This window comes from Pseudorasbora parva, chromosome 23 (assembly GCF_024679245.1).
Source record: "Pseudorasbora parva isolate DD20220531a chromosome 23, ASM2467924v1, whole genome shotgun sequence".
Classification (NCBI taxonomy): domain Eukaryota; kingdom Metazoa; phylum Chordata; class Actinopteri; order Cypriniformes; family Gobionidae; genus Pseudorasbora; species Pseudorasbora parva.
The window spans coordinates 5,723,905-5,748,958 of record NC_090194.1 but is presented as its reverse complement, the minus strand read 5'-3'; the positions used below and the strand labels follow the sequence as shown (position 1 = coordinate 5,748,958).

The 25,054-nt window shown below is 38.4% G+C and overlaps 1 protein-coding gene across 1 annotated transcript in view; it reads right to left on the bottom strand.

Moving 5' to 3' along the window:
- The window catches only part of med13a (mediator complex subunit 13a), a 92,213-nt gene extending 67,692 nt beyond the window's left edge, over window positions 1-24,521 (bottom strand). Inside the window, exons 1-2 of the mRNA XM_067433945.1 lie at window positions 23,920-24,521; window positions 20,101-20,335 (exon numbers count right to left, since the gene is read on the bottom strand). Coding sequence (XP_067290046.1) covers window positions 20,101-20,335; window positions 23,920-23,985 — 301 coding nt within the window. The 5' untranslated portion in view covers window positions 23,986-24,521. The remainder of the gene's footprint in view (window positions 1-20,100; window positions 20,336-23,919) is intronic.
- Window positions 24,522-25,054: the final 533 nt, after the last annotated feature.

Here is a 25,054-nt window from a genome sequence, read left to right as displayed (position 1 = left end):
AAACACTGTCCAAAATCACCAAAAACAAGTTTAAACCAGGTTCCTTTAATCTAAATAGTTTAAATCGTTGATCCATTTCACATATTTGCAGGTCTTGACCATTAAGCAAAACACAAGTGTCTTTCAAGTACAATGTAAACTGATGTTTTCAAGTATCACCAGTGAAGGAATAAAATAGATTGTTGTTGCGCATTTCAAAGGAAACAAAGCAAGCCCTGGCACTACAGAAATGACACACTCTTATTACAAAGCCCTTAACATGTCAAATGGCACAACAAAATTAACAAGGTGGTGGGGGGGTACAAATCAGACCTCACAAACGGTGAGAGGAACAAAGACGGGCTCTGCATGTTATGCCAAGCAGCAAACCACCAGCAGTGTAAATCAACCTAAATCTTTCTCCTTCAATAAAGCAAATGAAATAACACCAATTTCAGGTGACCTAGAAATGTCTTTTTAACGCCAAATAGAATGTGTCTGTACAAGACCCATGCTGTTTTCTGGTAGGCATCTGGCACAATGCTTGATCGTCTGATCACATTGCTTGACTGTTATGGTATCCGAAGTCTGTTTAAAACTTAGGAAGCGATGCGGAAACAGAGGAGGGTCAGGGAAATTGAGAAGGACAACAACGCACCTTCTGAGGCAAAGCACCTTGTATTATTTCCTTTTGTATCTGACATCATTTCCTGTTGGGAGGCAAAGCTCTTCAGCAATGGGTCAAAGGTTGAAGCAAGCCAAGGATATCCAAATGACACTGCTGGGATGATCTCACTCACAACCACCCCTAAGATCTTCAGACAAGCAGTGATGTCAAAGAAAGGAAAAAAGCAGACATCATCTCCTCGAGCGCACTTAGTTCTCTCTCTGTATATGGGATCCAACATGTTTTAAAAGGACCTTTTCTCTAAGCAGCTCCGCTCTGTGGCCCGAGGGTTCACACCACACACAGCTTGCCAGTAGAAGATTTCTGCTCTTAAATGCATGGCTCATGTGTCTGACAAACAGTTCCAGTCAAGCTGCTGCCACACCACTAGTGTGCCAAAGAGTCATGGCCTATGTGACATCCAGACAAATACTAAATAAGTGTGTTCATCACAACTTGTGTCATTATGTTGGAGAGCGTCCCAGAGGTCAATCATGACTTGCTGCGTCTGACGGCTCTTGCTGTACTTGGCTTACTGCCTCAACTACCACACGCACCTATTAAAGATGCAGAGTACTATATCTTGAATGAATGATTCAATGACAAACACTATGTTAAACTGTCTCGTCGCCACCTCCCAGTGTAAGATAAGCCGCGATACAAGAGTCAAAACACAAAAATCAAAAAGTTGATCTGCTCTATTTTAAAAGCAACCATATAGATATCGATGACTACATTTACATGGACAGCTGTAATCTAATTATTGACCTTATTCTGATAAAGACAATATTCTGATTAAGATGAGTTGCAATTTAAAATATTCTGTTATTTTAATTTCACGCATCAACATAGAGTTTGTCTTTATTTTGGGTTTCATTTTCAAATTTTACGTAAGCTTCAAGTGCAGTTAATTACATGACATGGATCCAGATCTGACACGCACAATGTCTTCACAACTCTGTGTTCATTTATACAATTTTAAGCCCCATCTATGAATGAGAGCGTTCACATCGGAAGCGAATAAAACTAACGATTCGTTTTTCCGATCGATTAATCTACAGTTGTGAATCCGGAAATTATTTGTTCATTCAGGAGATTAAAGTAGCTGGTTGAATGTTTGTTCAGCTGATGTCAATTATATACAGGGCTCTACGCTAACTTTTTTCTTGAGGAGCACTTGTGCTCCTAATTTAAAAAATTTAGGAGCACAGTCAAAAATTTAGGAGCACATTCTAATCCATCAAACACATTCCAATTATATCTTTCCCATTACAGGACAATATTTGTCCTTTAATGTCCAGGGTCATTTTTACCATTATAAGAGCAATGTTTTCTAATCTTATTAAATGTATGCATCATCTGTCAATTTCTTAAATTCAACATAATTCTGACATAATATTATCATTAACTTCTGAGAGTACAGCACAAATACACACACACACACACACACACACAAAAAAGCAGAACTGGACTTACTATCAAACACCTATGCATTTAATGCATGGGTTAATGTTGTATGAATGTTTTACATATAAGTTTTTGAATTTAGAAATATGTACAAATTAAACTTTAAAAGTTTAATATTTTAAATAAAAAGTCCATGCAAAGTATAAATAATTAAATATGAAAATAAAACCGGCAGTAGGTGGCGGCAAGTCATTCAGTCAATAGTTCAAAACACAAGATTCATTTGAATCGAATCGCTTGGAGATGCAAATTAGTTCTGGTGAGGCTTTGATTTTCACAAATAGACAGTGTTGTAACTTGTGGCTAAAACGTTGTTACTTAATATCAACTTGTCAATTGGATTTTTGTACGAGATCAGTATCACAAATGCAATCATGCCAATACTCGGAGCTATAGCAAGCCGTAACTTTTGGCGCTCTGGCGCTTCATAAACAGAACCGCATGCGTCTCGCGGAAGAACATTGCAGCCGGATCTACTTCTCTCTGTTTGTGGTGAGTCATGCAGATATTGTGCTAATCCGCAGCAGGAATAACTTATTTTGTGTGTACAGTGTTTTAGAATAAGACAAAACCCCGGTTTGGAAAAAAATCTTCATGATATACTTGCTCATTATATACATTTAGTATTTTTTTAAACAGCATGTGTGATAAAGATTAACTCAAGGGCTTTTGTAAATGTATTATTAATACATTATTGTTTGATGGCATTTAAGCCCCAAGCATCAACTAATTTCTGAGCGTGTTTATGATAATCCAAATGTGGCCATACTAACTGTTAGTTCATTTTGATTTGGCTGTAAATCAACAGCGCGAGGCATCTGGTAAAGTGTGCATGGCTGCGTCGTCACACACGGTTCACTTTGTAAACAATTTTTGTATGAAATGTAGTCTGTCGCACACGTTTTTGCACTTCTTCTGCTGACTGAAGGCATGAAAAGCAGTCGATTGCAGTAGGAAACGTAGCCTATCAGTTTCTCAGTGTTGATTCACTCAGTGTTGTATTTTTTATTCTGATTATTACACATCCATTCATGAGAATCGATCGGGTCGCACCGGTGCGCCTAAATATTTTTTCACAGTCGCACACAGTAATTTTTAGGCGTAAATGCGCCCAAAATGGGCGTTATGTAGAGCCCTGATATATAGTAAAAATTAGCACGGTAACGCATGCAATTAATTTTTCCAGTTTAACAACGTTACAAATATTTAATGCAATTAACAGCAATTAACACAAATGTTTCTTTGGTTGCACTATAGTATATGATCAAGCTATCATTCATTTAAGTGCTATTTAACCATTCAAGTGTGAGAAGATCAGAGAGTTAGTCACAAAAATTCTCCTTTCGTGCTCCTTCGAGTTCTCCTTCGTGCTTGAATGACAAAAACACAAAAATGTCTGTTTTGTAAAGTATCCTCAAGCACAGACTTAAATGTGTTAAAAAGTGTTAAATGAACACAGAGTTGTGGACATCGTATGCGTGTCAGAGCTTCAGATCTTAAAGTGACAGCCATCTAAAAAACCCTCTGCAGTGATGTATGTCATTAATGTTAAAGAACAAAAGACAGAGAAAATCCCTCACTGCATTTGACTGAAGTTTTGTAGCTTTAAGATTTAAGAATTAATATTTAATTTGTAATTTATGCAGTAAAGACTGATGTGTTTGATAAATGTATTCAATTTCTGTATATTTCCTACCTGTTAGATGGTATATGTTGTTTCTACATTAATTTTGAGATTAAAAGTGAAATTATTACAATATAAAAACTTTAATGTTGGGTGTGATTAACTACAGAAAAAACTGTGTTAATATTTTTAATTAACAGCACTAAACATAACTAACAACAATAAAAAACTCAATCCTACTTTGGTGGAAACCCCATTAAAAAATTCTGTTCAGAGAAGCTAGAAACTTAAACTCAGAAAACACACTTAACCTTAAACAAATTGTTGCATACTTACATATTGTCTTACGTTATAAACCAATATATGGAAGGCAATACTCCATTAGCAAAGATTGTGCTCCCCTTTTTCCTTTCATCACAAATTTAAACATGTCATTAAAAAAAAAAAAGTCGGTATGAGCTTTAATTTCGTGGCCTGAAAGCCCATCAGCCTTCAGCATAATGGGTATCACCAGCAGCTGTCTTTGAGCTATGCGGTAAACAGGTAGCCCTCGCGAAAAAACCCAGAGGAGGGAGAGAGAGAACAGGGGAGAGAGCTGGAAGAAAAGAGAGAGAGAAGCTGCCAGCACAACTCGCACCACAGGGAGACTGGCAGACGGGGGAGGGAGCGAAAGAGTGTAGCAGACGAGTGTCAGAGGAGGAAAAATGAGGAAGAAATGAGCCCTACAGCAATTACCCTTACAGACAGACTACAGCTCCTTAATTTCTATGCAAAAAAGATCAGAGAGAGGAACGAAAAAAGAGGAGGGAGGGAGGGAGGCAAAGAGGGAAAGAGAGGAAAAGCAGAGGGGAGGGAAAGAAAGAGACAGAAAGGAGGAGGGAAAAAAGACCTTATTCATGTCTCGTTCTGTGGATGCCCCTGGATAGAACCGACATCAGCAAGCGCCACCGACGGGAACAGAGAGCAGGAAGGGGGAGGGGAGCCAATCGGACATTTACATAAAAATAAGAGGGCCGTGGTCTACCGAGGAGATGCTCATTTACTCCAATGGCAGTTCGGTTATTCCAGATCATTCCATCACATAGCAAGCGGAGCACTGGGATTGGTTCTCTCCCACGTTCCATTCAGAGTCGGGAAAAGTTGCCTCTCAAACATCAGCCAAATGGCCTCCTGTCTCATTACATCTTCGAAACAGCACTCCATGTTTTCCTCCACTCGCTCGGTGATTAAATACAAGGCTTCAGAAGATCCGTCAAGTTCTTCCTTCACTTGCTCTTCCCTTGGGAAGGGAGCGATTAGTTAGCAGACAGGAATGGCACTTGCTGCTAAATTTTCAGACTTTAACAAGCTGTAGATCTGATGAGGGGGGGGCAAACTATGAGAGGAAGGAACAAACATGAAGGGATAAAAATTTGAAGACACCAACCCAAGACAAAGCCTCTTAGTTTATGCTTGTTATTAACTTGCAATCACAAGTGGGCCATACTGAATACAGGTGTGAATGTGGTTTAAAGCGTTTCGTGATCAGATCATTGAAACCACATTCAAAGGAAGTCAAAATTAGGGCTGCTCAATTATGGCAAAAATCATAATCACGATTATTTTGGTCAAATTTGAAATCACAATTATTTAACACTTCCATAGTTCAAAAAACAAATACTAGGTTAACTAATGTAGTACACAGTCAGTAATAGCCTACAACAGAAACTGAATAAAGTAAATAAAATGTATAACAACACTGCATACTTAACACTGTACTATTTCACCTTGCTAAGGCAACAGAAGGTATTTATTCAAGACCAGTGAGTGATTTTACCTGTCTTTTGTTGTTTGATTAATATTAATGACTGCAGCAAATTTATTAGGCTGCTGTCACTTTAAGAGCTACATGAACCCAATATACTGTTACACACAAGTATTCTTTCTCAATGGTTTACATTAACTTAAGACATAAACAACTGCGTTTCCGAGGATACTCGCCAAAACAGCTTTCGACATTTTTGTGCATAGGCTGTTTGACTGTTTATGCGTGAATCCAAAGCCCACAGTATACTTTGCTTATGAGTATTACGCTCCGTCAAAAGCGTGTGCACAGAAAGCCAGTGTTTAATATCAGGCACTGACTGGCTTAAACCATGATGGCATAATGTGCATTTACACAACAAAAATAAAATAATGCATTGACAAAAAAAAGGAAATTTACTTTTGATAATTGAAAACAAATACTTCTGTACTTTTACTTGATTAAAAATCTGTTTTTACAACTTTCACTTGTAACGGAGTAATATTTGACCAGTAGCACTTTTACTTTTTACTCAAGTAATGAAGTTGTGTACTTTGTCCACCTCTGCTGATGACTAATAATCACCACAGTTAGAGGCTCCAGTCCAATCACCTCCGCCTGCATGTAATAAGATAATAGGCCAAACCACACTGACCAGAGAATTTGCAGCCCATCTCGGCGCCGAGGACTATTACCACGGAGATCACAAGTGTCAGTGTTTTCACACTGAAAGATACAAGGCTCTTCCTTATCCAGAGAAAGACCAGCGCAAGGATACGTCCACAGACTGAAGACTGTGTATCTCTTTCTCTAAATGTCCATGATTTTTCCCCCCAATAATGTGTTGATTATTAGGCCATATTTATCTAAATGTGTTCTGTTTTTCTAACTCTTGCAAATGTAATGATAAAAATATAATTAAAATCTTGCCTTTTTTAGAATGTTAAACCCTTGTCACTGTTGTACCTAAACTTCACAGTGTTTTTATTTCTGCTTTTCCTCAGTGCAGGATGAGGGTGAAGAAGCTGCAGTAACCTCCTCCCAACAAAACACTACTGGAAAATCTCCTTGAAGGGACTTTTTTTGAGGATTTGTTAAAAAAATTTAATTGAGTTATTATTCAACATTAAATATATATTTACATTTTACAAAGAAATATGCAGAATTTTGTCTGAGAAATAAAAGTACACTTGATTTTATAATTTGTCTTAAATCTCATTTGTTTAAAAAAAATCGTGAGAAATTCGTATCGTGAAATTCGTATCGTGAAATTCGTATCGTGAAATTCGTATCGTGAAATTCGTATCGTGAAATTCGTATCGCATCGTGAGTTGAGTGAATCATTACATCCCTAGTTTACAATGATGTATTACTCTTATCTGTATGATCAAAAAATTACAGTATTAATAAGTTGAAAAAATGCAAGTGATCGAGCCAGTGTCTCTATGTCGTGCAGGAAGCATGCAATACTTCAGCTTTTCCACACTCCACACAAACACATAGATTAACGTTAGAGCAAGCGGCCATGTAAAGCTGCTACTCCTTGCATGCTTCAAATGATAAGCCATATTTGAGGTCGATGAATGATAGGAGAGTTTGGATTTCCTGCCAGACATACTGTAATTACTACGAGGATAAAACATTAAAGAAACTGAATGCAAGATTGTGGCCAAAACTGGTACTGCAATCCCTTTCAAATCACAGTAGAGCGGTGTCTCTCCCTTTCCCTCTCCCTTCTCCCTGACTCGAGGTTGCCAGATTGGCTGTAGGATCAGCAGGAACGTTTGTAGTTGCAGCTGTAGTAACTAGAGCAGAGCTGGCAACCTGGATGCAGAAACACTACTGACTTTTTGATTGGTCGATAGGTGAAGGGCGGAGCTTCAGGCCAAAACACAACATGTCAACATCAACATCAGTTGAGGGCTGCAACAACAACTTGACAATATCCTGGCAGGACTACTGTTGTCAGGATTATAAGTATTTGAAATGAACATGATTTATTAATGTCTAGTGACATATCAGGGCCATTTTATGATTAATTGAAAAACATTTCTTACATACAGTTCCTTTAACGATCTGTCCCTAACGGACACAGATATAAAGAAAAGCCGTTGTGTGTCTGACAATGCGTGAGCCCTGAAGCCAGATCAATTTTACTTGTATCTTCACTAAACTTTAGCAATTGTAAGCATTTTAAGGTTTGCCCATTTAAAAATGTGAATTTAAATGCCCATTTAAAAATGCCCATTTAAAAGCGATTTTAGACCATCGGATATGTATCATTATATTAAACTAATGCACTTATACACTTTGACACAAGAACATTTGTACAGACAGTAGCTCACACATTATATAAAGCGTGCGGAGAGAAACATTCAGGAGCTCAGAAATGGTCCTGTGATTTATCCATTAGAGCAGCTTAGAAACTTAACAGTTATAGCATAGATTTTCCACTCTTGAAGTAACTACAACCCACATCTTCACAATTAATAGAGAGGCGGTATGACTAATTCACACACACAATCACTCTCTCATTAATGCATTCAAATAAATGTACTGGTGCTCTGCAAATGTATCTGTAAAAAAGTAGGTTTCCTTCAATTATTTTAAAATTACAAGAACAAAAAAATGTATTAGAAGAAAAAAATATCCCACCTTTAATAGTTTAATGGTAATATTAACAGTACAAACCTGAGCCAGTATTCATAAAAAATCTTAAAAATGCAAACAGTAGCTCCTAGTGACAAATTAAGAAAATTCAAAGAAAGGTGGGCGATTCTTAAAATTTAAGAAAAAGATCCTAGAAAAGAAAACAATAATTCAGATATCATCTTAAGAGGTCTAGGAGAACGGAGGAGGACTTTTAAGAGGCTTAAGAGTTTCTTTAGCAGCAGAGAATATAGACAAAACAATCCATGAGTGAGTTAATAAAATACTACACAACTGATCGTACAGGGATCATGTTTGTGACCGATTTTATTAGAGACAATCTAACATCTCTGACATAGCGCAGAAATGTCATAACGTCAGAAACGGAAGTAAATCACTACATTAACATTTGGCAACTGGAAAAATGCAACTATGCATTAGTGATGATTTGAGTCTGTCACAGCCTTCTTTAAACAAAGTGTTTACAGTTACAGCAATTTCAGAACCTTGTGTTGCTGTTCATTTCTTTATACTCTTTTATAAGCACTCTTTTTTTCCCCTCTTGGACAACCAACCAATCACAGTCTTCAAAAGACTGTGTCATACATAACAACAGGGTCCGCCCTGCCTCCTCACTATGATAAAAGTTTTTTGTATTTTCCACGCTGAGAGTGGTTCTCAAAACAGTCCTGAATCACTCTTAAGCTAAGACTCCTACGTACAAGATTTTAAGGTAAATTAGGAGCTATCTGAGAGGATTCTTAGAAGCTTTAAGAATACAGAACTAGGCATGTGCCAATATCAATTTTTCATGTTGCAATTAATTGCGAAGCTTTTATCACGGTGTACGATATTATCACGATATTGAAATAAGTTGCAAAAAAAGTGTTGTCATAGCATAACAGCTTTAAGAACTATTTTTGTAATAATAAAAATAACTGAATGTTTAAATACAATAATACAATGCACCAAAAATATATACAGCTCTGGAAAAAATTAAGACAAATCAATGTTAAGTGGTCTCTTAATTTTTCCCAGAGCTGTAAAAGTATAATTTTCAAACAGATTAAAGTGCAAAATAATTAGGCTATAAAGAACAGGTAACAAATAATATAAGGTCTCATTATTTAATGCATTAACTAAGATTAAGCAAAAGCTACATTTGTTACAGAAAGTATAATGTTTTTGGTAATGTTAGTTAAGAAATACTGATCATTGTTAGTTTCATCTTAGGTCCATTAAAAAAGTTATTTTGTTATTAAACAGTAACTAAGAAATTAACATTACTTAGAATAGATACTATGAATTCTTTATAAGTATTTTTCATTGTCTGTTTGGTAATAATGAATTATCATCATGTTATCAATAATGAATTATCATCATGTTAACTAATGAAGTCGTATGTCTTTTGGACAAATAATCCAAAAAATTCTAATCATTAGGGCATGTTGTAGTTAGGGCTGGGCGATATGACGAAATATATCGTCTGGACGATAGAAAATGTCTATCGTTTTATATAAGGCTCTATCGCTTACGCCACGATAAGGCGTTTACGGCAGAATTTTACGTCAAGATGCACCTCACGCCACGGCATGCCCATGCACGCTCCAATACATAAACAAACATGGAGGAAGACGGTAGTAGATGCGTTTCAGACCAGGGTAATTCTCAGAGTAATTATGCCAGAGTGGTGGCAAGCGCTCAAGACAAACTTCAGACACAGACGCTGCAACGGGCTTTTACGCGTGGCACATCATATCCATATATTGAAATATTTTAATGGCAGGTGTAGGGATGGCGAAAACTAAACATTTTCTTGACCGACCACCGAGCCTCATTAGCCGGTTGAAACCGGTTAACCGATTAGTTTAAAATATGCTTCGCTATTTGAAATAACAGCCCCACTCTCTCTCTCTCACACACATACACACTGACACACACACACCTAGCGCTGCCGCCTCCCTTCCACTCACGTCACTTTTTTTAAATCCCCCACAGCGCGAAACACGAGTCCCGCAAACGCGCCCCCGAGGAGCTTGTTTGTAATCTGAGGACAATGGCTCCTTAGTTTCGAAATCGTTTGGGTACAAGGTGATCGCGTTGAAAATAAAGATGTAACGTTAATATATTTCCAAATGTAAGCCCATCTTAAGCGAAATGCACGCTTCATACTGTCGTCTGCCCTGACTCTAACCTCCAGTGTTTTAACCTGTTTACTTTTTGCAAACCTTGTGAGCGCGCGCCAAATGTTTTTATTGGTTTATTAAGTACAAACAGGCGAGTCATGAAATATTGAGTGCGAGGGATATGTTCACTTAACACAAAAAGATTTTGGAATGAGATGGCTAATTGTAGTACCGTTTAGTCCACTGTATAATAGCCTAATTGAGAGATCACTTTTTTTTTTAAACCGACAACTTTGATCGGTTAACGTTGATATGGTCAACCATCGGTCAAACGGTCATCGGTTGACATCCCTAGGCAGGTGTTAACTTTACCAACAGTCTTGCTTAAAAGAAGGTTCTAAATAAAATAAAAATGTAGTCCATACTACCTTTATTTGTTTTGTATATCATTTCAAACTGCATTTCCACATTGCAATTTTGTATAGACTATTCATAAACTGAATTAACATAAAAATTGCTATATCGTTATGTATATCGTTATCGGGATATCAAATGAGCTATATCGGGATATGCAATTTTTGCCATATCGCCCAGCCCTAGTTGTAGTCCAGATTAAAACAATGTTTAAGTTTGAAAATAAATAGCCATTAAGTCTTTAAGTATTAAGTATTTGGTGCTGAGCCTGTGATGAACAACATTAAGATTACAAAAACGAGATTACAAAAACGAACAGCTGTTTTGAACGGTTGCTTTTGTTTGCGGGGTTTCCGGGGTAACCGCTGCATTCTGCCGTTCCATCAGCGCCCTTTGCTGTCACTAGGGGTGGGCGATATCTCGATATTTAAAATATATCGAGATATTTTTTCAGTTCGATATGGATTTGGACATATCGTATATATCGATATATTGTTTAAATATTTAATTCTGATTCCGCCACTTTGCTTGTTTGCCTTCTCTGTGTTGTGCTCGCGGAGCCTCGCACGCCTCCCGCCTCTTGCTTTTGTTCCCCCTCCCCTCGCGTGTTGTCTCATTGAACACGGCTGCTTCCACAACCAGGTAAGGATTAGTTATCATGTTGACAAGCGCGCACGTTGTTCAGGACTCAGTTTAGAGACCATGTTTTCCTTCTAACACAACTGCTTGCTAAAATTCATAAAGAAATATTAATGTTCATCATAGTTCAAATCGCACGTTTCACCCCACAGTCAGGTGATTGACACTACTGGTGCGAGACGCGTCGCAATCATGCCAGTTTATGATCTGTGTCTAACTGATGATCGCATAGTTTTCGGTTAAAATGTCAAAATGATCGCATATCATTTGAAAACATTAAAAAAGTATTGCAATATCATTACTATTATTATTTTGTCAGCTTTATCACGGGATTATGATGAATAGGTCTATTCACGTTTTAACCAAGAGTGAAAAACGCGACATCCCGGGTGTCCTGAGACACGCGGTGCTCTTCTGTAAGTTGTACTGTTTCATATTATCATATAGCCTTCTGACATTCATATTTCGTTCTGTAACTGGAAAAGAAGTGAAATTCAGCTCATGTGTAGCCTACATGATCTGCATGATGAGTTTGAATTTTGTCAAACTCATGACAAACATCACTGTTTGAATTTTGATACAAATTTAACAGTAAATTATGTTATGACAAAATCAGTTTATTTATATCTCAGTCATGCCCCCATCTTTCTGCAAAATGCTTACTGTTTACTTTAACTGTAAAAAAGGGAGTCTTTGATTCATCTTTTGAAAGCATGAAATAAATGAAAAGAAGGCAATATTATTTATTTTCTTTTACAGTTAAATTATTATTATTTATGTAATCAGGGAGTTTTTTTTTTTTAAATGTCGCAAAAGCACTTGACTACCTCTTTGCACTTCAATTTAAAAAAAAAAAGTTTTTGTGGTATTTGGCATATTTGTTTTTGCTGTAGTTTTTAGGGGGTTATTTTTCCTGTAAAGATATCGAGATATATATTTTGCTCCATATCGCCCAGCCCTAGCTGTCACTGAGCGGCACTTCATTCAGCCCGTCTCCTTCACCCATTCAGTCATGTGCAAACGCACGTTGGGCTTGTTTACATCTGAGAACGTGTCCCTTTGACGCAGAATAGCGGTGTAGAGCATTTATATGGTTGATGGGCAAAGTATTCTTGAGTGCATTATAAAAAATTTAATAATTGGTAATAAATTATTATTTATGATATTTTGAAGTGCCCACGATAACAATATCAAGCATATTCATTATCGTGATATATCGCATTACCGACACACAATCGGCACATGCCTACCCTGGACAGAGAACTAATGAGAGCAAAAAGAAAAACAAAGCAAAAACCAAAATCATTAATTAATCGTAATTTAGGTCAAATGTCCAGCCTTAATACACACACTTTAATTGTGGTGCTCCTAAAATTTTGCTGTTGCTGGTGCTCAGGCTGGGCTAATGTTTTGGTAGACTCTAGAAAACACATAGCCCCAGGGCGTTGAGCTTTGCAAGCCCTGGCCCATTCATACCAGAGTCTAATCCCTAATCACAATGAACCAACAACACCACAAATAAAGGATACTCAAGCCTTTGACAGCAAGCTAAGGTATGTTCTGTTTGACACATACACATAATCAATGGATCGAAATCAAACGATCTTTAACAATGCAATACCAGTGTTTCCCACACGTAGATAATTTGTGACGGTGCGCCACAGGATCAACACCGGCCGCCACCTATTTTGTTTCGTCATAATTTTTTTAACGCTATTTAAAACATGTACACAGCGTATTCGTTTAAGCCTAGTTCACGATTTTGAAACTCGTTGGGTCACTGCTCTTTTCACACTTCATGACTATCTGGGAAAGCATTCAGTCTCTGCTGTGTTCACACTGACCGATGGATCGGCGACAGAGGGGTTCACACTGCGTGACTTTACAAGAGGAACAATCGCCGACAACTCTCTCTCTCTGGTGCGCGTACTACGTCTCCCAACATTCACAACCAAACACACGTCCGATATGCCAAGAAAACAGCGCGAGATCACACCTGCGTCAGACCGGAGATCTTGCGTGAGACTTAGAATTGTTATTAAAAATGATAAACTGCACAAAGTTTGCTCCAAATTGTCTGTGCGCTGATTTGTGGAGAAAAAGAAAAAAGATTATGGCGGAGGAAATTGCTGGAGAGAGGGAGCCAGGATTGTGTTCCGCAAAGACAGTTCGAGGTAAATAAATAATTGTGTAATGTTCTGCTGCAGCTGGATGTGCAAATGTTTGGGCTTTGTTTCGGTTTGATAGTTGTAAATATATCTATTAAAATACTGATATTCCGTCTATAACTCCTCTCTAAACCTCCCGCTGCCCTGTATCTCACTCTTTCATTGGCTGTCGGTCATCACCAATGTAATTTTCAGTCAGAACTCATTTCACACAGCAGGAGTTTGAATCGCCGACAGGTCCAGATATATAGCATGCCAAATATCTCACGGGTGTCAGCGAATCTCTATGATCGCGTCTTTGATCATTCACACTGCGTGATTGTCACTCGCGTGCACGAGCACCGATTTGCCTATGATTTCGGGCATATGTCTGCGACTTCGCAAAACCTGTCGGCGATTAAAAATCGGGGCAAAAATCGGGCAGTGTGAACTAGGCTTTAGCTGCATTTTCTTTCCCTGCTCACCCTCTGTCTCTCCCGCGCTCGTAAACAGAAACACACACACACACACACACACACACACACCAGTTGCGACATGCGTTCATCTCACGACAGCGCACACGGTCACGTGGCTCATGGAGCGCTCAATTGTTCTAAACAAACCAGTGCTCTCAATACATTTGAATGGCTTAAGCGGACAGACAACAGCTTCACTATACAGTTATTTGCATCAATTTTTGGTAAACAGCACAGCATAGTGTGCAATAATAATTACATCAACCACATTTACAGTATAATTTTATAATGGAGTGATGCAACATTGTTAACATTAATGTTATGCTCTTCTTGTCCTTAGCCTTGAGGTATTCCTTACTATCATAGTCACATGTGACCATACAACTATTTTTCAATTAAATGAATGTTCTATATTTTAGTTTAATATTTATTGAATATTTTGAGGAGCTCTTTTGGTACTAAATACTATTTAGCAATAAAAATATGGTCCATTAATGACCACTTGTTCTTCTAATATTTCTATTATTTATAGTACAAGTAGTGTAGTAATTAAGGTTAAAATAGAGAATTTCAATGCAAAATGGAAAATTAGAGTCATTTTGTGGCTGGAAAAATAATAGTAAGCCTACTGTAACTGCTTGCTTATTTTTAGGTTTTGCATTTGAAATGCCTACATATTTAGACATGGTCAAAACCCTAGGTTTCTTTAAATGTGAAATATTAAAACGTTAATAACGTACATCCACATTTTTTTTGAGGGGAGTGTATTATTTTTATATTACAAAAAAGATGTAATATAATATTACATATTATTTTACATATTAATATAATATTCATATGTAATATTAATTATTAATATAATTAATATATATTATACCCCCATCCCAAAAATTTCTTTTGATTCTTTGGGAAACAGGGATTCTATCACATATATAAAAAAAACATTTACTTGTATTAGTGTGTTGTCATTCATTCAGGTAATATCATCCTTTCTTCAAATCCAGTCTCTTATATACAAACAAATCCCTGATGAAATAAAGGAACAAACGACCAATGTCTTGTCCACGTGAGCTGGATATTCATTAAAGGTCCCGTTCTTCGCGTGTTTTAGAAGCTTTGATTATGTTTACAGTGTGCAATATAACATGAGTTCATGTTACGTGTGTAAAAAAACACAGTATTTTTCACACAATTGACTTATCTGTACAGCGCTGCTTCCTCTGTCCTAAAAACGGCCTGATGATTTCCTTGTTCTATGAAGTCCCTCCTTCAGAAATACATAACGAGTTCTGATTGGGCCAGAGCTTCCCGTGTTGTGATTGGACAGCAGCTTAGCACACTTTGCCCGGAAAGGTCCCGCCTCTTACCATAACGGGGAGATGCAAACGCTGAATGTGCGCTCTTCTCCACGAGGGAGAGCAACAAGACCACGCCCCCTATTTTGCGTGTTCCTGTGGGCGGAGGGTTAGTCAACAAACGGTTCTAGTGACGTCGTTACATCCCTGCACTTCCTGCTGTAGTCCAAACCGGCCGTTCGCTGTAGGTTTTGAAAGGGAACTTCTGTTAAATAAAATATCTCGCTTGGCATTGAACTTTGAGCTTTATAATTTTACAGGTATTATTTAGGCTCTAACAGCAACATTACACACTAACTAAAGTTTGAAAGATGGAATCGCGAAGAACGGGACCTTTAAAAATAAAGTTCATCCATGCATTCATTATATTGGAATCCGAATGAAGCTTTTGTGGTATATGTATTGCTTAGAAGTTGGATCTGGTTTAGCTCTATGTAGGTCTGTCATGTCAGGCACGAGTCGGTGGGCATGGCTACAGAATCAGGCGTAGTTCTTCTTTTGTTGAGGCGATGTTTCACCACACAATAACGTCACAGCCTGGCACATTCTGAGATCCCTCGTTTGCTGGGCCTGGTGTCAATAAAAGCTTTTCTTTGACTAACAAGGAAGTTTTCAGCTCTGAAATGTACAGGATATTCTTATATTACCATGACCTTTTATATATCAAAAGCTCAAGGGAAAGTTGATTTCTCAATTCATGACCCCTTTAATTTCAAGCCTTGATCTTGTTTTCATAATTGTTGGAAGCCAAAGTAGAAATTGAAAATCCATTACGATTAATCGCACAGCTCTATTCAAAAATGCATGTGACCACATTGTATTTGTAACGTAAATGCTAATACACCCTGATGCAGATTCCCAGACTACATACTCAACTGTAAATTAATCACTGCATTAAAACAAGGCTCACACACAAATAAGAGCAACACATGAAGTTTGGGTAATACAAGCTAAAATCTAAAAAACATCCTCTCAAAACACTGGCAAAATGTGACTCACAGGAAACATATTTGAGACGCCTGTTTAAAACTAACACCAGGTCTAAACCAACTTAACATCTAAGACAGAGTGCAGAATGCTAATGAAGTAGTCAACAGCTCTAGCCACTAAGACAAATCTTAAAATTTCCACGCTTTATTGAGCTTCCAGTGACTCAAGGTTGTCTCTCATATTTGACAAAAGGCTAAATTATGGCAAAACAATTATGGCCCATTCACTTGGTTCTTAATCTCCCGAGACATGTGTTCCTCAAGTGGAGCGTACAAAAAGTGATAGTGCCATCTTTCACTCTCTCTCTATCCCCTTTAAAGTCTCACTGGACCCGCTGTTCACTGATTCACACCTCCATTGCCAGGGTGCCTATAGGGATCTAAATCAGGTGCTCTGTGGTCGAATATATTTACGTGTGTGTGTGCATCCTAGGAGCTTAAACTACTGCATCTCGTGGGTCTCCGATGTGATTGTATAAAGGCCAGTGAAAAGACATCAAGAAGTGTGTGTCAAGAGATATGTCGAATAGGCAGCAGGTTCATACGTCTGTCGCAAGGAGAGAAGGTCAAGTAGCAACAGCCCTGATGATCTCAAGACGAGTATAGCATTTAGTGCTGACACACAGGCTGTTTGACACTTTATCAGATCCTGAATTAGTTGAACAGAGAAGCACAGATGTCTACAAGAGGAACAAATTAAAAGTACACTGCTTAATGCGACATTTGACAATCTGGATTAGCACTCACATAAAATTAAATGCGCTTTCATCTGCAATAAAATTAACACTTGAATAGAGTTCAACTAACAGAATTTCCAACACATTATGACCAATTAAAAGTCTTCCATGACTTTTCCAGCTGTTCTAGATGTGCAATCTCTAGCTAATATATATATATATATATATATATATATATATATATCAGTGGCGATTTCTTTAAGACTGCAAGGGAAGCTCGGCTTCCCTTATAATGTCACAAAATTAATGGTCAAATATGTACTATTGTATTAACATTTTATTGACTAAAAATGCATTAGAAAACATTCATCTCAAAGAAGAGTTCGTTCAGAATCAGTTACATATAGCAGGTCGTCTGACTCGATATATTTCTCATACATTCCCGAAGCGTCACAGTGCATTTCCCTATTGATGCCCAGCGTCCATTGACTTCAATGGGGCTGCTTTAAACGTTTTTTTTTTCAGCGCTTAGAAACTAGACGGTCATTGGATAAACGCTGCGATTATGTCCCGCCCACGGGGGTGAATGGGGAGTGGGCTGGCCCGGACTCCGAGCTTCTGCGTGATGATTGGAGGGTCTGTCGAAAGACTGCATCTCCTTTTGACTGACAGCGATTCTGTACTATAAGGAATTACTGAAGCTAGCCTATTCGCGCTCAGTCCCATCGCGGATTTCTCAAGTTCAGTCGAAATAAAAACTGCTGCAACCTATTTCTTTGATATTTGCTTGGTGAAATTGCTTGATTTTCATCATACATTTCATACAATTATACACCACATTCCTTGTTTCAGTTTTACAGAGTTTAATATTTTTTTATAGCTCTGCTGTCCATTGACAGACCATTTTCTTGAAAAGGAACGTAGGGCAGAATTTACTTTTAAATAAATAGACAATTTTATGATGTAGGCCGAAAATGAGCTTCCCCTCTCTGACAGACCAGTAGCCGCCAATATATATCCCAGCCTGGAAATTTCTTGATATTTCCAGGGTTTCCCTTGACCGTGGGAACCCTGCTCCAGAAACCAACAAGTGAAGAAAGAAACAAGAGGTGTCGAGAGAAAGAGAGAAGCACATGTCTGACGACGACTCAAAGTCAAGAGACACAACAGGGATGCAGCCATTATTCCAAGCATCTCCACAAACAACAGGAAAATAAAGCAATACCTCTTGTGGAGGGCGATATTATGGAATGGGTGAATTGGTCATTCTTTTGCCCATAATGCTCCCTTTCTGTCCCTCCTCCGGCACAATGAACAGTATGAGGGAGGGTCAATGGACAAATGAAAAAAATAAATAGCCTCTTCCTATTTCCTTATATCATCCCATTTTTCATTCCTTCTGTTTCACACTGTAAAAAAATAAATGCATGATTAAAGATGGGGCAGGTCCATCTTCCTGGTCCATAAAGAAAAAGGGGGAAAAAACAGGGAAGGAGAAAGGTGGAAAATGAAAGCTTTTCTGCAGACATCCATGATGCTTTCTGCTCGTTCATGCTTCGATGCTCTTCATTATTCCATCCTTCAAAGAGCTTAAGATATAAAAATGAGGCAAAACTTTCTTCGATATTTCCTATTCCTTTCTTTTGTTTTTTATCAAAGCGAGGGATTTGCACTCACACACATCGGTTGAGAAGTGGCGGCATCGCACAGACTCCACTGCTCTCTCTCTCTCACAATGCAACACGAACCCAAAACAACAATAACCCTCAGGTCTGGGTCAGCACCGCGATAACACAATTACAAATGCATTTCACAATATTCCCGCCACACTGATCTACAGGTGGTAACGTCTACAGAGATAAATCAAACACCTTCAAACCAGTCTGTTCAAACACAAGCAGAGGCTTTTGATCTATTTTTATCACTCTAACGGTTCTTATACACATTTAAAATATTGTACCGTGCATAAACCTAACGGCACACTTTTTAGGTTTATTCGCAAGCCACAGACAACGACTGCTAAACTGGGACTGTAGAAATAAAAACTGAAGATCTTTGCTTGGGCCTACGGCACATTTTGATGACAAGTAACTAAAACGCACACACAAAGAGAGTGTGGGTGTGAGAGAGGAAGAAGGAGGAAGAAATTCAGAGAGACCACAGTCGATAGAAAAAAGAGAGATAAAGAGAGCGAAAAAGGAAAAAAGAAACTGAAAAACGCAAAACTAAAGTATTCGTTAGCATCAGCGACGATGTTCCAAAAAACAGAGTGAGCTTTCTACCTAGACAGCATCAAAAGGCACTAGGGCTGCTATGACCCCATATCACAAGATCTCTTTTATTTAAAGGGTTAGTTCCCCCAAAAAATGCATTTTAGGTCATTAATGACTGACCCTAATGTCGTTCCACACCCGTAAGACCTCCGTTCATCTTCAGAACACAGTTTAAGATATTTTATATTTAGTCTGAAAGTGTATGCAAGTGTATGCACACTATACTGTCCATGTCCAGAAAGGGAATAAAAACATCATCAAAGTAGTCCATATGTGACATCAGTTAGTTAATCAGAATCTCTTGAAGCATCAAAAATAGATTTTGCACCTGACCAATAAAGACTAGCACTTAACTATCCAATTAAATTTTGTTTGTTTGTCCAAAAAAATCAAAACAAAAGCATGTTTGTGTACTGAGCTCGATTAACTGAGAATTCTTACAGCTCTTGCAGGTTGTTGGCTTTGTTTGTTTCGTTGCTTCTATTGCTCTCCCCTTTTTGTAAGTCGCTTTGGATAAAAGCATCTGCTTAATGTAAATGTAGATTTTGGTACGTACAAAAACTACAACAGTATAGCGTGCATACACTTGCATAATGCTTAGACTAAATCTAAAATATCTTAAACTGTGTTCTGAAGATGAATGGAGGTCTTACGGGTGTGGAACAACATAAATGACATAAATTTCATTTTTGGGTGAACTAACCCTTTAAGCATCAGCTTGCTACAAAAGAATCAGTACACACTGATAATATGGATTCCCACAAAATAATGCTCTTATGATGCAAGCAGCTCACTAGGTTTTGGAACAAACTCCAAGTTGCGCTCCACAGCTTACCTGTCAGTTCGTGGTGGATGAGATCAGAGAAGTTAGGATCGTCGCCCCACCAGAAGAGCCAGAGCTCCCTGCGTCCCTGCCTCTGGCTCCGCCTCCACACGCTCAGCACATCCGCCTTTAGACAGCGGCTGAAGCTGCAGAGGATGGGGTCCTCCTCGGTGACCGGGAACAGAATGGGTGCCGAGGTCGGACCTTGCCACACGTACCTCTTCCATTTTATCCCTGTCAAATCAGCCTGTGAGAAAGAGAGATTGTGTTAACTTCTGTCAAACCACCACCTGTGAAGATACACATATTCAGCAGCATCTAAAACTCTGATTTATTATCTGGCTTTAAGACCGGAGATAAACGGCAATGATGTGATGGAACAGACCCTAGACCAGCAGCACTTGAGCTATGACATACTTAATGGATCCCAGCCCAGGAGGTAATCCTGCCTAACATGAATATGAAAATAGAAATAAAAATATGGAAGAGGATAAAAATATAAACTGCAGTGATACACATCCTTAATTGACTTGCCAGGACAGGTCATGCAGACCTCAGCTTTTATAAACTGGACAAAGCATTTATAAAGAGAACACAAAAACAACACAAACTACTATAATCCGACAACCCTGACCATTTGCAAGCCTAACAGCCGTCGTTCTCTCGAGTTTGTAATAACGCTCATTTGTTGCAAAGTGAAACTTGTTGCAGCTGTTGGAAAATATTTCCATCTGAGAAGATCAAACACCTGCAAAATATGCAAAGAGAACATCTGCAGAGGATGCACTGAAAAAATACAGCAGCAAACGCTGTTACACACTTGTTACTGAAACTAAAAATGGGACAAAACTAGCGGTCAAAGTTAGACCGTTGACAGCTGAGGGAGGGGAAACCAAAACGGACTTAAAGGCAGAAAGCTGAAATGTAAGAGCAAAGCAAACAACCTCATGTAGCAATCCACTTTTCCAGCACAAAATTATTGTTTTCCAAAAAGAGTTTTGTTGTTGATGAAATTCCAGTCTAAAATTAGTAACAACCACAATATGCTAAAACATCAATGGAAATTGTGTGTGTTTTAAGAGCAGGGGTCATGTTCAGCTTGAGGAATCTGGCTCCTTTGACTTTCCACTTAAACTTGAGTGGTTTGTTGGGTCAAGGCCTTCCACATAACTTCCTCCTTTGTCACAACATCTTTCCTTCCTCTCTCCCTTTTTCACTGGAGTTTTACAAGAACTCCTCTGAGCGCTGCCGGGAACGACAGCAGACGCTTCTGCTGAGAATCAAAGCAAACAGCTGAGCTACAGGTGAAGGGACACCAACAGCCTTCTTGAGACGCACTCCATCTAACGGCCCAAAAATACCGGAGGCTTTCTCTGTTGCTCTCACTCCCGGGAGACACTTATCAATAGCGTCTGTCTCGCATTGCTCCAGCCACTCAAAAAAAGTCAATCGCCGCCCAAAGACCAATAACCCCTGGAGATTCGTCCAATGACAGGAAAATAGCTTCACATGCACTCCAGATAAAACCTGTGACTGTTTTAAATCCATTTAACTGAAAGATTTCATCTTCAAGAGATTTTCACAAGACCCAACTAGTGTAACAAAAAGTGAAATGTCAATCTCAGGAAGCCACAAGTTAACCTGCAACGTGTTGCAAGAAAATGTGCATCAGACAACATTTACGTTCATCTCTGGCCAGCTTTTATTACAACACTAGACAAATAAAGTGAATAAGCATGTAATAAAAACATATATTCCACATTAGCTGATAAAAGTTCTTATTAAAGTTCCTTAAAATCATATTTACCCCACTTGCGTAGCTAATATTACGCACTACAACTAAAAAAGATGTGGGTGTGAGTGTGTGACTGTGTGTGTATGTTATGAGGCAGTAAATGTGTGTGGCGAGGTGAGACAGTTTCCCATGAGTTGAGCCTTACAGTCGTGTGCTAAAATTACACCGAGCAAAACAAAACGGGGTCAAACACTTTAACAGCTTACATGTACAGAGAAATATGCAGATGGGCTGTACTGTGTGATCATATGGGGACGCTTTTTTATCTGAAAATTTCACACTTGCATAAAACAAATGTAATTGACATTGGGGGAAAACGTGACGAGGAAAGAAAAAAAAAGCACACCTGTAACTACACAACACAAAAAACCTCTTCCGAGACTGAGAGCACAAGCGAGTTTCTGGAAAACTGCAACTATTCATATTCAAATCATCAAGCAATACATTCAAACAAAGTGTGCAAACAAGCTCTCAGTGGAGCCATCCATCTTCAGACAATATCAGAGATTGTGCTGTGGCAGTAATAAAACAGAGCAGGCATTAAACTGGATAAGCTGAAGTTATATAATTCACCACAAGGCCTTGACACTGTTCGTGAGAGTGCGTCTGTGTACTTGTTTTGCTGGGACACATTTCTGAAAATGTCAAATATAGCAAAACCTCCTCAGCGATGAAAAAGCTGCATGTCTGTTTTCAAATCTAAAAAAGGGCAGGGCTGGTCCATATTAATTATAATTAACTTAATCTGACAACATTAGAAGTCAATGGGGTGCCAGTGTGTGTGTACAAGTGCGTGCACGTGTGTTTAGGGAGCAGAAAGTGCCATAAACAACCCTGCAGGCTCCAGGAATACCCCATCTATTTCAAACCCCATGTCTCTTATTGCAGACATGAGGTAAACCCCAAACCCAGCATTTGTTATTTTGAGCCAAACAATGGTGCATGGCTCACGGGAGTATTGCAAACACACTAAATCTGTCAAAACTAGCAGGAAAAAGGGCCATTCTTTGAAAAAGCTGACTTTTATATTCTGATTTTTAAAGGTTTTTCATCCTATAAATTGATTATTAATAAATATCTAAGAATTATCTTTAATTATGTTGGAATTTAGTTTTACAGATCATTTTAGCCACTGAAGGTCATGACACTGCAAAATGAGAAATTAATGTTTTCAATAATCAGTTTTTTAATAGTCTACTGATAAAGTATGTCATCATTATGACAGTCATTTGAATTATGAAAGTAACTGCACATCATGTTAACAAGTTGTGATGGAAATAGTTGACACCTTAGCTTGGACATCATATTTAGGACAATATTTTGATGAAAAAGTATGTAATGTCCATCTTTTTTATTATAGGGGGGGGGGGGAAATGCACAATACTAGTGATAAAACACTAGATTAGAATAAATAATGCGTATCTTGGATTGTAAACACAGACCTTAGAGATAAAAAAAAAGTTGCTGAATATATATTTACGTGTTTGGAAAAATGCTTCAAACGCCTGGTGTCAATATTTTATTATTAAAAGCATTGCTTAAACACGTGAGAGACACTAAAGGCACATTTTCGTGGAATGACCCAAAGTAAGCCTGTGGAGTAGCGTGTAAACATTCATGTAAACACCGCCGAGCGTGGAGTTTGAACTGAAGTCTAAAAGGCTTTGTTTTACACAAAATACATATAAATACAAATAAAAACTAGCAGAGTCATTTATACTTGCAAACCAAGTGCTGTTAAAATAAAACTTCAACTTTCATTCTGCCAACTCTCTTCCCTGCGTGCAATTCACGAACACGTCAAATCAAAACACACACCGTCGCTTTGCGTTAAGCCATCTGGAGCAAAATACTACAAACATGTAATCTCGTAAGAACGCTTACAAACAAGCAAATAAACAAGCAGTGTGTGTCTGAATCACACACATAACACAGGGCCCTAGTCCTGCTCTCGCTCGCTCTTCACTGGGGCTGACGTTAGCATGCTAGGCGGCTAAAAATGGCTGCTTTTTCCTTTTAGTTTTTAAATCTCTTACCAGATAGAATAGATTGGAATGGCAGTCCTCCAAGCTGGCCCCGTTCGGTACGAAACAAGAACTCATCCTTTCACTGCGCGCTCGAACATCCCATCAGCGGGCTTTCCATGGAAAAAGAAAAAGAACGTTTCTCCGAATTCGAGTCGAATGTGAACGGAATTATTTTTAAACAATCGGTGGGGGAATGGAATTCAACAGCCCCATTCGATCGCTCGCGCCTCCCGCGTTCAGCCCGAATTAGAACCAAAAAAAAAATAACGGCCTTAACCGTCGACGAGGCTGTGGGGGAATAGATTACATGTAAAAATAGAGGAGGAATGTGTTATTAAAATAGAAAAAGAAAAGGGAGAGCAAAAAGAGGCAACTCTCCCCCCCTCCCCCTTGGCTTAAAAACGGTTTTAGCTTAAAAACGGCTGTCTTACGCCTCCATCCCCACCGAAAGCGCTTTAAAAACGAAAAACATTCCGCGTTAAAAGCGTCGAAAGGTGACGAGAAACTACATTAAATGGCTCATTGTAATTTAAAAGCGTATAAGGTCTGTGTTCCTGCTGGTTTCCATTTGAATTCATGGATTCCTTTCTCTAATGGCGGCCACAGGGAGAACTCTGCCTCCCGGAGCCCATTGGCTGCTCGGCAGTCATGAGGGGCGTAACAACACTGTAAGTGACGGAAGCCGCCGCTAGGGGAGTCACTGAGGAAGATGCAATTACAACTGGCAGGCTTTCACCCTGCGCCACCTAGTGGCCATTTACCGATCATCCCCACTTGTTTTACTCCTTAGACAGCCCAATGAAGTAGCTAAATCACATATTAAAAAAAGGTAACACTTTACAATAAGGTTCATCAGTTAACATGAACTAATAATTGTCTGCACTTATATTTATTTATAGCATTTATTTATCTGTGTTAATGTTAATTTCAACATTAACTGATGCATCTTGATCAAATCTTTATAGTTACATTAGTTAATGCACCGTGAACTAACATGAACAAACTGTGAACAGCTGGATTTTTATTAACTAACGTTAACAAAGATTTAACTAATTCTGAACAGCAGTGCTGTTCATGTTTAATTTGTGTTAACTAATGCATTAACTAATGTTAACTAATACAACTGTAAAGTGTTACCACAAAA